This window comes from Xiphophorus hellerii, chromosome 24 (assembly GCF_003331165.1).
Source record: "Xiphophorus hellerii strain 12219 chromosome 24, Xiphophorus_hellerii-4.1, whole genome shotgun sequence".
NCBI lineage: Eukaryota > Metazoa > Chordata > Actinopteri > Cyprinodontiformes > Poeciliidae > Xiphophorus > Xiphophorus hellerii.
In genome coordinates, this window is record NC_045695.1 from 8,047,791 (window position 1) to 8,062,621 (window position 14,831).

The following is a 14,831-nucleotide window of genomic DNA, read 5'->3' on the forward strand; positions in this document are numbered from 1 at the left end:
AACACGGCCGCTGTCAGCTGGGCGAGGATGGAACGCTGTGGGCTTCCTGACCCGGACGGCTGGAAAGCAGCAAGAGCTCGCACACTAAGTGCTTCACAATTCAACTGTGTCAGCTGGAGCAGCGGCGGAGGGAGGAGAGAGCCACAAGAAAGAGGAAGAATAAAGGGAATGTTTGTTTAGAAACCACTCACCGTTTCTCTGCCCCACCAGCGATCTAACGTTGCTCTCGTCGGCCACTAGGACAAAAAGAAAACACACCTTTATCATAAAGGGAATATATTCTGCAACACAAAGCGGCACTCGGGCCGTTCCTGGGCTTTGTGTCTCTCCACAATTGGCTTTTACTGGTTCATAATGCTGGAAATGAATCCCTGCATAACTCGGCGCACGAGCGACGGCGCACGCTGCGAAGAGGAAATGAAAAAGAAGCAAAATATACGAAAAGCAAGGAGGAAAAACGAGAGCAGATAAAGATGAGACAATGAGAGAAATGATAAAAAGGGAGACGGAAAAAGGAGCCGTCGCCCCCACCTGCAACAAGGCTTAGGTGGGCCGTGGGACACGATAATAGGTTTTCATTAGGCAGCTATTTCTCTTAAATAATTCTTTTCATTTTTTATGAAGGCCAATTTTCCCAGCGGACAGATGAGGGAGGCGGGAGGGATGGGAAGAGAATAATATTAGAGAGATGGAGAAATGAGAGGGGTAGAGATTTGGTGGGACCCAAACAAAACAACAGAACAGAGGAAATTTAAAACACCTGTATGATGCAAGACAACAACAACAAAAAAGAATTTCCTGTGTGCTGTGAGTATCAGATAAAATAAAATTAAATAGTTTCAAAGTTTTGGAGAGGAAAAAAAGTCTTCCAGGCTGCATGACCCTGTCAGATAATAAAACAAACTTCATTTTCTGAGGAGAAGATAAAAGTCTGCATGGCCAGCAGCCAACTTGGGTCCTCCTGCTGTAGCGGGAGGGTACAATATAAAATCCCTCCTTTAACCTCCAGTCAGCTGCTTTATATTAAACTGAATAGTCAAACTGGATTAAGCTGGTGTTTCTGCATTAAGGGATGTAGGTAGAAATAAATCATAAACTCTGCTTAGAGCAGATTCTCTCATCTTTTTTTCAGGCAAACAATGTGTATCAACCATTTAGACCTCGATTCTAACATGTAGATTTTAGTCAATTGAATGATTTTAAAACAAAAGAGTTTTTTTCATAATATTGGCCAATTAAAACTAAAAGCAAGTGAGTTTCATTCAATAGCTTCTCAAGATAAAATCATGAGTCATTGCTCTCTCTGTGCACTTCAAACGTCCTATCGCGAATCCAGAAAGCATTTTCCTAAAGCTTTATGGGGCTAAAATGCATTATGAGGGAATAAAAAAGACGAGTTTTCCATTAGATGTTCTTTAAAAGTTATGCTTTACCTTTTACAATTACGAGCTAAAGACTCTACTCAGTGCAGAGGAAAGACCTAAGCTTTACTGGATCCAATCTGTGGTGTTTAGCACAGAGAGTTGGAGTCAGCAAAGCCTCTGAGTCAACAGTCGTCGTCGCCGAGGCATCCAGGGTCAATAAAAGCTGCTCACCTCCTCGTGTCAAGTGGTGTGTAATAAAAAAGCTAACCTGCTGCACGGCACGACTGGAGCTCAGATACACGCGACCGTAAGGACTGACATGTGGGAACCTCTTCTGAGGAGAAAAACGCATTTGTCTCCTTAAATAAAACCCGTCCAAGCAGGGTCAGCGACGCCTGTACACACACATGCACACGCACACAAAGCCCGACTAACCACTTTTTTTCATCTCCGAGTACTTTAGAAAAGAAAAAGATGAATAGAAGGGAACTGATAACAGAAAAAAAGGGATTGAAATGGAGGACGGCCAGAGATGGAGATAGAAGCCGTAGAGGGGTGACGGATAGTGGAGTGGGTCCTCAGTGGGATAAAGCGGAGCGTGTGCGAGCGTGTGTGTTTGTGTGCAGACCACCCTTGTCCATAATGAAAGCCAATCAGCTTGGGTGGCAGAGGGGTGTGCTGCAGGAAGAAAGCCAATCCACTGAACCTAATGAACCGGGATTGGAAATCAGACCGAGGCAGAGAAGAAAGAAATAGATAGGGGAGAGCGAGAGAAATGAAGTCATCTGCTGAAAGAAAAGGAGAGATAAACAGAGCTGAAGAGGGAGGCAAAACAAAAAAATATCAGAGAGCAGGAATAAAGAAAAACAAGAAATGTGAAAGAGAAGAAAACAAAGATGGAGGATAAATGACAGTAGGAGAAATGGAAGGGTCAGCTTGGGTTAATACAAGGAAATCAGCGGTGTCATTCTCAACTTCCACACACACACACACGCTGCAAAAATGATTAGAAACCTCGTCCGGTTCATTCACAGGCGACACACACATTACTTTGAGCACACATGCTCTCCCAGTTTTGTCGGAAAGCCCCTCGGGCTTAAGAGTTCAGGAGGTCAAATCCCCGCCAGGCTGGGGGATAATGGGAGCAGAGCACATATCACAACAAAGCAATGTGCTGATAAGAAGCATGTGATCGCCATTTGGAGTCCGGCTCGAAGATGAGACCAGTATGTCTGGCTGGGTCGTGATGAGTGGAGGCAACAGTATCAGTGGGAAGTGATGGGGAGCTCACCCAGGTCCATGCTCTTGGAGGTTCTGTTGCGAGGAACGTTGTCCTTTTCCTTGATGAACTGGCTGCTAGGGTAGAACGCTGCGGGCATGCTGGGCTCCTCTCTGCAAAACCAGTCACAGCATCCCATTAGTTCACTGCTCAATTCTGATTTTTTTATTTGTCGTTCATACTACTAAATAACCCCAAACGTAATCAGACTTTTGTGTGAACGCTTTATGTAGAAGAAGAACGTTGATGTCACACAGCAGCGCTCCGTTTGCGGAAGTGATGATGGATGGAGTCATTTATGGATTGACTTTAAAGTTTATTCAGCAGTGGGAGCCGACGGTATCGTCACAAGATCAGAACAAGACATAGGACGCTGATAAAAAAGGAAAGAAAAAAAAAAAAGCACAACTAACAGCAATGCCCTTTTGTGGAGCATTGACTTCTCTGTTTCTAGTCGGAGCCGATTGTGATGTGATGCGCTTCAGTGACACAGACTTCTTTCATAAGTTCATAATTATAATTTTCAGCCATTGTTTACGTCTGGTCTGGCTTCTGCCGGCGCAGAATTATGATGCATGTCTCTCATCAATGACATAAAAGCCAGATAAAACCCGACAAGAGCACCCAGACTGAAAACAATCGGATAATATGATCTATACCACATCTAAAAGTGGCTCAGAATGTATTTATTGGGGGGTGAAAAGATCAGAATTGGGCCGTGAAAAAGCCGGATATAGGTTGCATATGGGCAAAAGAAGCAGATTTGGGTCACTTTCCCCTGCTGTGTGAACATAGCCCAATTCAGAAAGAACAAATGATTCCACTGCTCAAATCCAGTTTTAACTTCTGCTGTCACCAACCACACACAAACACTTAAAAAAATTTAATTGTCGCAAAAAAGAAATTGAGCATCATGACCTGCTGTATGAATGCAGCCTTTGACAACAACTAGGATCCTTTTACGTTGTTTTTTTCTTCCAACTCAGGACATATTCCTGCTTCTGTATAGCTACATATGTAACACATATACATAGCTATCAATATTTAACTTTATGACTCTTCCAAAGAACACAAGGGAACCAATCATCTGCCTGCACATTAAGTCATGATAGAATCATGTATTTATGAATGCTGTAATAGCTGGAATAATGACATACGTTTTGTTGTTGATGCAGATTGGTGTGTACACATTTTTTTAATCAACAGTTTGACAGTTTTGCAGAATCAGATGTTAGTTTTCAGTTCTTTAGCGGAATTTTTTAAGTGAAAATTAAAATATTTTGTCAAAAATTTCCTGCAGGACGGATGAGGTGTTCCTGAAATTTGTGAAACTCCGACTTCCAGACTAGAAGCCGTGTGTTTCCCCATGTGAAATGAGGAGGCTACCTGTGGTAGGGTGGAGGTAGCGACAGGTCTCTGCTCATCTCCTCCACAGAACCAGGGGAGGGCGGCGGGGGGAAGCCCTGCTCATCATTGTCGATGCTGTAGTGACTGTAGTTGCCGTTGGCGGCGGTTGGAGCTGAAAACAGAACATCAGGATGCAAATCAAAGCTGTTGTCTGAGCAAACCAAAAAAAGGTGTTAACTGTTTATTTTGTGTACTTTTCATCTATTTTTGGCATTTCTCTTTATTGCTTTCCTGCTATATCAAAGGTAAAGCCGCTTGAATTACCTCTAACATCAGGCTGGAAGGCAATAAAAGCTTAATGCGCACTCAATTGTTGCTTCTACCGTTACATATTGTATAGACCATTATGTGCACCTTTATCGCATAATGAAAGAGCTTTGCATTAAAGGAAAATAAAAGCTCCCATGTACTCCTGAAGCACACATGCAATAACCCTGTAAGCCTTTTCCCTGCTCTAATGCTTCAGTGTGGAGAAGAGAAAGAGGAAAAGAACGAATTCAAACCAGTTTGTTAGTACTTGTTTTTTTTTTTTCCTTTCTTTTTAACACAACAGCATTCATGCTGCATAATACCCTTTATGCAAATCTGGCCCACTTAGGAGCCGTTTCATCGGGGTAATGATTCCAAGGTCAGATCTTTTGCACATGAAAAGGGAGCATCAGAAAAACATAGTTAATGACTTCCTTTCTTTCTCCTGCTATAAATATGCAAGCATGGGACTAAAAAGAGATGCAGAGAAGGAGCTCAGAGAAGTAAAATAAATGCAGAGGACGGCGACAGCGGTGAACAGCTTCGGAGAGTTTAGGACGGGCGCACGCACACGTCCCGGAAGCGGGCCAACACACACAGACAAACAGCGTGAGTACACTCCCAGCAGCAGATAACGGGAGCACACAAACACGCCGAGTGTTGACGGTTCAGGCGGACAAACAGAGCGCGCCGCTGTGCGCTCACCGCTGCGAGAGTCATCGTATCCGTGGCCGACGGTCTTCGCTGGTGTGTGACCGCCGCCGTTGATGGCGGACTCCGGGTTGGCGGTTCTGGTGGGACCGGAGGGACTCGGCTCCTGTCAACAAAAGAACAGAACGGCTCTAAAACTGTGTCGCATGAAAAATTGATGATGAGTCGGCATCCAGCAGTAGATTCAAAGCAAGTTCAGATCATACCCACAGGACTGGATGATAGGCTTTTATACTCAAAATGGGAAAATAACCGTTTTTTGGAACAGTTGTGACTTTTTACAAAAAGTCTTCAGCGACTTGAACAGAACTCTGATTATTGGACCAGAAACTGTAGAGTTTACGTCTATTTAACGATCTGCTGGCACTCGGCTTCAAAACAAATTCTGGTCATTGTCAGCTGTGTTGAATTTAAATAGAATCAGTATGGTGGCAGCATCAAGGAGCGGCACTGTTTCACTGCTAAGGAGGACTAATTTGAATTATTTCACATTATTTTGAAGATAGTTGCAAATTGGATGATTTCAAGACAATGAATCCAAACGAAAATCAAAACTGACTTTAGAATAAATAAAAACCTACTGAAACTGACAGTGATTTAAAATTTTGTTTTTCATCTATGATCTCTGCTGTTCATGTGACAAACGAGTGCAGTCAAGATGAAAATAAGTTGTGCGAAAATAATCCAATTGTCCAAACAAAAATTTATGCTCCATAAAAAAAAAAAACCACACACACATACAAAAGAAATCACATAACAGTCAAGCTGCTATTGATGCAGGAACAGTCGCTGTAAATTCTCAATTAAATCTAAATATGATGTTTCTTTTAATGTTTGAATTCAAATATCCACAAAATGTAAAAAGAAAAAAACAACTCCTGAGAGCGTTGACAGGCATATTATCAAACAGCCACCAAGCTCTACAAAGGACCCCCCGGCTCACAGACTGAGGTAGCTGAAGGGAATCAGTGCTGCTGGAAGATGAAAGCAGATTTTTCTGGTCAAATAGACGGGAAAATACACAGACCCCCACCAACCTCTTACACACACTTATTTAAACGTAAACCTAAGAAACGCTGCCGAATAAGGGAAGACGTTCTAGTAGCTTCCAGGTATCAAACCAGCGGGTGGGGGAGCGTCTGCAGTGTCATGCAGTCCCTGGGGTTTCATTAGCGGCACGAACATCTTAATATACCATCATATCACTCCGCTGTCAATCACTCTGGCTTCATATGTGAGCAGGAAGCATTTACACACCAACTTCTGACAGTCCTCCTGCATCTGTCAGCGACATAAATCCTATGATAGCCCCCACGGCCCCTCCCATCCCCGCAGCTATCCCTCCATCTTCCCATCCATCCCTCAGTCGGAGGCCTTTGAAGCAGAGTGGCAGACAGCCAGTCAGATATCTTAATCCCATAACAATAAGGCGGGAGAGAGGGGGGTGGTAGCATTAAAGAGGTTTATGTTGGAGGTAGAGAAAGATGTCTTGATGTTTCTTTATCTGTCAAAAAATTTGAGCTCTCCTATTTCTAAATGAGACGAATAAATGCATAGCGATAAGCATTCATCGCATTTTCTCATGACGCAAACACTGATGTGTTTTATTGGGTTTTTATGAGGCAGGCCACAGAAAAAAATAAAAAATGGTGAAGCGGAAAGAAAATCCGATGCCATTTTAATTTTTCTTTGCAAATAAAAAAAAACTGAATGTCAATCTGCGAATTTGTATTGTGACCCCTTTAAGCTTAATCCCTTAAAAAATACATAAATAAATACAAAATCTAATTTATTTTTAGTTCCATTTAGAGTTAGACAGGAACTTTGACTAGGCTGTTGTAATGCTAGAACACACAAGAAGAAGAGGAGCCTCACCTCCAGTCCCAAGTCCTTTGCAACTTCTGAATTATTCCCTACAGCCTGATGCTGCCACCACCATGCTTCACTGTGCAGAGAAGTGTTTAATATCTGCAACACACCTTTATGTTGCAAATCTATTATGCTGTTTGTACTCCATTTTTTGGGGGATATTGAAGTAACATGAGCAAGAATTTTCAGGTTTTCAATAGCAAAAAAAGTCTGAAAATTGTGACATTTTTCTATCCAATTCCGGCTGCACAATTCTTTGTGTTGCTCTATCTAATTAAATCCCAATAAAATTCAAAAAGCGTTGAATTTTTCATGTACACAATGAAAAAATGTGAGAAAAGTTCAGGAATAAAAAAAATAAAAATGCTGTTGCGACACAGTTTGTTCTTTTTCTTTTTAAAAAGTTTTGCAAATTATACATTTCCCTTCACTTTATCATGCACCAATTTGCGTTGCTCTAACAAATAGTCAGAAATAAAAACAGTAAAGCACGTTCTTGTCTTTTGCAAGACACTGGGTGCCTAAAGGAAGATTTAGATGTTTCTGCTCCAGACAATCAGGGGGGTTTCCATCAAACACTCCTATAAAGCCATGCAGATCCGAGCTGAACCTTGAACTGTGCTTGAGAGCATTTATCCAACGGCTTGAATGACTAACAAAGACACAAACACAAGCCACAGATGAGTTGTAAGCGCTAAAGTGGGGCAGGTCGACCCCAGTTGGCCCAGGAGCCCTCTCATCTCACTACTGGCTTCCACACGTTATTACCGAGCATCTGCTTTAGCTGCCGTGACGCTTCCTTTTAAGCTTTTGAAATAATCATTCAGGGTTCAGCGCAGAGTTCAGCGGAGAGGCGGAACCGAGAGCAGCCGTTTTCTCCCGTTTGTCATGACGGCTTGACCTGATCGGGCGGAGCGAGCAGGTCTTCGGCGTCCTCTCAGGCAGGTGATGTCAACGGTGATCAGTGTAGGATTATTTTATGAAATAAAAATTGAGAAGCTTAGATATTTCAAGTTTGTTTATGAAGTAGTAAGGTAAAGTAAGAATATTTGTTAAAGGTTTAAAGTTTCTCACACTGACTTCTGTCAAGGAACTTAAAAACATTTTGAAGGGTTTAATAATTATCTCAGGGTTGCAATTATTCAAACTGTCAATGAGCCTTTTCTTCTACCACACCTTTATCCTTCCACTCAACTTTCTATTAAAATGCTTACATATAGAACGCTCTACAGCCATTTTTTAGTGACACCTTTAATTGTTTACCCTTGTAGAGGGTGTCAATAACTGTCTTTTGCATGTTTGGGTAAGAATATGAAATGCTCAAATTTTCTTGTTCTTTCCTTTTTTTAAATTCTAAGCCAAAATAATCAAAATTAACAGAAATAAACACTTAATAGATCAGTTTGTCTACATACGAGTTTCACTTTCTGAATTGACAAAAAATAACATTTTGATTTTATTCAATGTTTTTGATATATGACCATATGAAACCACTCCTTGTTTCCCCTCAAGACTACATTCCCCCAACAGTTAATTAGTATTTGCATCTCTAAAGTTTCAATACTTTCTGATTCGTGGTTGTAAACAGAGCTAATAACTTAATGTGTTTTGATCTCATTACATTATTAATACAGGCTGAACTCATTAATTGTTCAACTAAATCAGAAAGTCTTATAAAATATTCATCATTCACCAATGGACTTGAATATCTTTGGGTTTTCTTAGGTTAGGGTTATTTCCCAATGGGAATTTGGCATCAAGTTGTAATTAAGCAGGTGCCAAACATGATTAAGAGGGGGGGAAAAAACAAAAACGAGAGACTAGGGTGAGAAGATTAAGGATCAGAAAACCCAATATCATTTTACAAACAGAAAAGAGGCAGAAGGAAGCATCTGACAACCAAACAGAAACGCAGACAGACAGGCATGCAGGAGGCTTCAGATTGGCTTTATTTAAAGAAGAAACAAGAAGGTGAGAGGAAAGCAAAAAGATTTTTATAAAAAAAAATGAGAAAGGTAGAAACAGGCCATACAGTCAGAAGAAAACCCAGTAAAGTGTAATTGTTAAAGCAATACGACAGAAAACAGAAGCAGTCAGAGAAGCACCAGGCGACATCTTGTGGAGTTGGCACAGAGATCACATGATTGAAAACTAAAAAACAGAAAACTTTACATTCATATTATTCCTGAGTTCATACTAATGAAACTAATACAAACTTAATCCAGTCCTGGAGTTTTGTTTTGTAAATGTATTAATTCAGAGTCCGTCTGAGAGCTGCCTGCATGGTGACACGGTTGTGAGTATCGTTATGCGAGTGTGTGTTTCTGTTGGTGTGACTGTGGCTGCCCTTCCTGCTGTGAGAGGGCGGGGCCCCGTACATCTGTCCCGCCATTGCTCGGATGTTTTCGATGTAACTGCGGCCCTGAACGTCGTCCAGCGTGCGGCTGCGTGCGTGTCTGGACTTAACTGCGTTGCTTTGCGCGTTATCGATTCTGATGCGACCCTGTGTGTCTGCAAACACGTGGCTGTGATTCTGTTCGGACTCATCCCCTTCCCTGTTTAAGTTGCCCGGGGAGACGAACCCAAACTTATTCATCGTGTTCGACTTGTGTGCCTTCCTCCTTTCAGCATCGAAACCCTGACATGTGTCCGCATGTTTGGGCCCATACGTGTATCTGGTGTGCGTCTCCCCCGGCCGTTGCCTGCAGCGCTGCCTGTGGCTATGAGGGGGCGGCTCGGACGCTCGCCGCCTGAGCGTGGGGAGGAGGAGGGAGGAGCGGTGAGGTGGAGCAGGCTGCAGCTGGCAGAGGTCACCCACCCGTACCTGATTGCTGGAGCCGGCTTTCACATTGGGTTGATGGTTGGAGTTGGTGTTTGTTGCCGTTCTTGTTGCAGAGTTGCCGCTACCGCCCTGGAAAAACGTAAAAATGTTAAATATGTGTAAACCTTTTTAGGTTTTCAAACTTTTCCAGCACCGCTTTGGTGACAAAAATGATATACATAAAGTAAAGAAGACAGTTTCAATTTCCTATTTTGTGATATTTGTTACTGTTATTCATAATATCTACATTCGACAACAGGGACAAGGTAAACTAAAATATAGCTAAATTTTATCCTATGAGATGTCTCTCTTACACACATTCTATACTCCTGACTGGTTCGATAAAGATACAGAAAAAAATCTCCAAAAAATGTTCCTATTAAAATTTCTGCCACTTTCCACATACAAATAATTGTGGTAATTCTAATCAACCTTAGACAAGAAAAGTTTAGTCTGATTTAACTTCAGACAGTGAGAAGATGAACATGTCTGTCTTATTATCTTTAAATATCTCGTTTCGACTATAAACAATGCTTTAACTATAAACTTAGGCTTTTAATCAAACTTTAGATTATACCTTATTACAAAACTGTTAGTTTGATTATGTAAGGCAATGTCAGCTGGGCAAGAAAGTGTCAAGATTTCCTGATGCAGTGACTGTGACGCTTTCCTCCTGCATTTTTCCCTCCGCTTCATTTTCCAACAATAAAAAACAGCAATCTGTGGACAGTCAGCATTTGAAGCAACATATTTTAAGAAACGCTAAAATTTTCTGAGAAACTGAATTTTCAGTTTTCAATAGCAGTGATCATCAAAATGAACAGAAATGATAAAATAACTTTCCAAGATCTAACTAATCAAATATACCATAAAACATTAATTCATTATTTTTACCCAGAAGTATCCAGCAATGGGCAAAAGAATGACTTTTTTATTTTGAGGAAAGAAATACAGCCAGATATTATTTTTCTTCCGGTTGTGTAATATGTCAAATTTCTAACCAACATGTAGGACAGCTGGCTAATATCTAGGCTTTAGTTGCATTTTTTAAGTCTAAAACTATAACAAGCAACATGATTCTCAGCTGAATTATAAATATTACAAATTTTCCTGCCAAAACGGCAGTATTTACTTCTAACACGAAGTCTTTGAACAGAAGCAGCTGAGAATTTCATAATGCATAAGCAATGCTGAATGTTTCATTTAATAAAAGTCACCAGACGAAAAGTAAGAGCAGAAGATGTGGAAATTTTAACATGATGCCCCACATTTACAGAGCTTCAAAGCAGAGGGAGGTGGCAGAGGTATATCCAGCTATTATAGAGTACACTTCTTTTTAAAATGCAAACATGGCTGCATTAATTTGTCATAACACCATGATTTGTTTTAATTCACAGAACTACACAGTGAATTTCTTTGCATCTGTGTTTCTTTTTACAGAAGAATATGCTGTAAAAACAGATTTATTCAGACAGGAATACAGCAGTTTTCAGCAACACTATGAAACAATTTTAACCTCACCTGTCTGGGTGACCGGAGGACCACGAGTTGGATGGTTCCCCGCATGTTCCCTTCTGACGACATGGACCGAATTAGCGTATCCATGGCGGCGTGGTTGGAGCGCCCGAGCAGCGACTCGCCGTTTACAGCGATCAGTTGGTCGTTTACGTTTAACCGGCCGTCCTGTTGTGGAGAAATTAAATGTCTTATTAAAACAACACCTCCGCTGCGTTTATGATGTTTTTTTATCGCATCTGCAGTAGAAAGATAATTGTGGCTTTTCATGCCACAGAGCAAAAGTAGCTACAATTTTGTAGCGTAGTTTTATTAGCTCAACCAGATTCAAAATCTGAAAAAAAAACAACAAATCTCTTCAGCACACTTTGCTTATCAATTGGTTAATACATTTTGAATATTGTACAAAAGAAATCTGCAAAATGTGCCAATTTTTATCTGATTAATCATCAGAATTATTTATTATTTATTTATAAAGTAGATAAACATATTAAAAATACCTTGAAGTATTTTAAATGCTTTGTTGGGTTACTGCTACATCCCAACAAAATACCTTCAAGTTTGTGGTTATAGCAGGACAAAATGTGAAAAAGTTCCAGGGTTGTGAATGCTTGTGCAATGCACTATGAGATAATATCTGCAGAATAAAAACTGCTCAAATGGGCAAAAAGAAGGAGTAAAGATTGCTACTGTTACACAGAATATAAAATAGGAGAAATGGGACAAGGCACTGATTAAGTTTTAAAAGAAGAAAGTGAAGTTAGAAACTGGAGAAAAGCTCTGAAATAAGTCTCTGTGTGTTTGAGAGATCGAAAAGAAAATGAAAGAAGGGTGGGTGAAGGCAAGAAAATTGTGGAGTTAGCAATCTACTGAGAGCGGGAGAGCCATGATAAATACATAGAGCAGCTAATGGAATAGCCTCTGTGGGCACTAAATCACTTCTAAGTGTTTTAAATAGCAGCCTTTTGTAGAGAGGCAACGCAGAGAGCTGCCCTGCAGGGACAGAGGGAGGAAGAGATGGAAGCAGGGAGGTAGAGGGAAAAACAGGAATAATAACGATAAAGAGCCTCCAAGACGCATTGGAGTGAGTGTGTGGAGTCATGAGCGCCCTATTATGGTCAGTGCTGACCTCTGACCCCACTCATTAACCAGGCACCGCCTTGGCTGACCTTAAATCTATACCAACAAGAACGCACACGAACATGTTGCTGCCTGTTATCAAAAACTCAAACTAGTCAGAGCTGTGCGGGTTTCTGACTGTTTCGTCTGTGTTAGAGTTTAGATTTATGGCCATAGCCCGACCCGAAATTATTGATCGCGTCTGATCAGGCTTTTGTAGCATGTTTAATAATACAATACATCCAACACAAGGTTGGATTTTTTTAAGGCCGATCTAAACTCTACCATGTAAACTGTGGCGGCTTCAATTTGGCTCCCCAGCATGGTCTTTGGAATGATCAGGGATGAAGTTAGAAGAAGTTTTTAATCTAATTAAGGCCTGGGGCCTGACAGTCCCAAAAACTTCCTTAATGGAAATGGGTTGGATCTCTCCATGACTCGTCTCCGTCTCCGCCCTGTTTCCTCTCAGTCTCTGTGATTGTGTCAGTCAGGCTCAGGGGAGATCCTTCGGCGCCGCAGAGATTCATCACAGCCCTTAGCTGGTTTTCATTTGCATCCATCAACACGGTGGAGGAGATGCACACACATATTTATCCGTATTGTGTTCCCGCTGAGAGCCCCCGCTTATCTTTCTCTCTTTCTGCAGCTCGATGATGCTCCTTTCTTCCTTCTCTTTTTTTTTTCTCTCCCCCGTCTCATCCCAGAGACCTGTTTTGCAGCCAGCCGGAGATCTTTACTTTACTAGGCCGTTCTGTCTGAACGCTATCCGCCTCGGCAGCTGTCGGAAAACTACTTCTAAAGGAGCTTCTGGGAGCTGATGCCGTCTGGCTGTACTGATCCCAGACCAGCCGTTTATCTCCAATGGCACAGTCGTCTCTGTTCCCGCTTGTCGCGCGGAGCAGATCTGGGAGCAGGAGAAGTTTTGAGGCGAGGAGCGGGTATCGAGGCCAAGTGGAGAAATCTCCAAAGTGTTTTTTTTTTTTTCCTGATGCACTCAGAAGTTGGAGAGAGTGCTGAGTGATAGAGATAAGACGGCTGCGGTGCTTGTGCAGCAAGGCCGCTAGGGGTCAATGGGTGTCAAAGATCAAGGGAAGCAAGAAGGGAGGAGGGATACAGCGGCGGAAAAAGACAGGAAATGAGTCGGGGGAGATGAGAGGAAACAGAAAGATGCAGAGGAAAGAGGGAGGAAAAGTCAGAAGGAATAAGATGGAAACATTTAAAGCTTAGACTAGACATTAAATATTTAACAAAATTCATGTGTTTCACCATTTTCAAGTTATTCAACTGTTATGAACTTCTAGAGGTGAGCAGCTTGTTTCAATTTGTTGTCTGCATGCAACTGTTTGATACAGGAACCTTTAGTCAAACTGATTACTGCAACAGTGTCTTCAAATGTTTATAAATCAGTGTAATGGTTCAGCCTCAAAATACATCAAAGATTTGCTGCTGTTCCATCAACCCTCCAGACCTCTCAGGTCTTCTGGTTCTGGTTTGATCTGCATCCCCAGAACCAGAACCAAACCTAGAGAGGCAGCATTCAGATTCTATGCTCCACAAATCTGGAACAAATTCCAGAAAACTTAAAAACTACTGATTCCTAATAACTGGAACATTGATCAACATATTTGATTTATATTTTATTGATGATTTCAACGATGGCATTTGACAAAAAGTATTTATTTTTGCTGGTTTCATAATTGGTTGCTGTATTGTGTTTTGTTCAGCAACACCTTGTTATTGAAATGTGTTACACAAATAAACTTGACTTAAAGATTTGGATCCTGGAACACAGAATATTTGCCTATTGAATATATTGTAGTTTAAGCGTGCAAAATGACCGAAAAAGGAGTATTAATACTTTAGGGAGACTCTGTTTTTCATGTTTTCATTGTTTTTTAAAACTGCACGCTTCGGGTTTGGTACAGTGCGTTTCTAGGATCGCCTGTTTCCCAGCTCACCTTATACGCAGCCCCTCCGTGGATGATGGACTTGATGAAGATTCCCAGATCCTCTCCGGTCTCCCTCGATCGGTTTCCCTTCAGGCTGATGCCCAGGCCGGCCGAGCCCGTCTCGTTGAGCGGGATCTCGTACATCAGCTGCTCTGTTCCTTCCTCCATCGCTTGACTGCTCCTCTCCTCCCCTTTCTGAAAATATATATATATATATATTTAAAGAAAAGAAAAAGAGCTTGTAAACAAGCCACAAATCTGAACCTGATACTCCACGCACCTAAAGCCAGCTTAACATCATAACCCCCGCGCACGATAGCTGATTACTGATGTGGGAGCACCATATGTGGCTGATAAGGTGTCTGCCAACAGTACATTGATTATATTTAACACAGGAAGCCAGAAAACATGAAGGAAGGAGGAGAGAGACGGATTAAATAGTCAGATAGAAGGTGGCTGCGGGGAGGAAGAAAGAAAGCAAGCCACTGTAGCGAGGTTATTCCATTTAGAGATGAAAAGCAGACGGAGAGAGAGTCATTTCTAAAGGA

General features: G+C 41.5%; 1 protein-coding gene across 3 annotated transcripts in view; it reads right to left on the reverse strand.

The window, feature by feature from the left end:
* The window catches only part of pard3ba (par-3 family cell polarity regulator beta a), a 134,788-nt gene that overhangs the window by 63,955 nt on the left and 56,002 nt on the right, over positions 1–14,831 (reverse strand). For 2 of the 3 annotated variants that reach the window (XM_032556983.1, XM_032556985.1), the window contains 7 exons: positions 14,293–14,478; positions 11,222–11,383; positions 9,698–9,790; positions 5,005–5,116; positions 4,030–4,162; positions 2,656–2,756; positions 192–236 (listed from right to left, as the gene is read on the reverse strand). In XM_032556983.1, coding sequence (XP_032412874.1) covers positions 192–236; positions 2,656–2,756; positions 4,030–4,162; positions 5,005–5,116; positions 9,698–9,790; positions 11,222–11,383; positions 14,293–14,478 — 832 coding nt within the window. The remainder of the gene's footprint in view (positions 1–191; positions 237–2,655; positions 2,757–4,029; positions 4,163–5,004; positions 5,117–9,697; positions 9,791–11,221; positions 11,384–14,292; positions 14,479–14,831) is intronic. The other variant, XM_032556984.1, reaches the window with a different exon arrangement.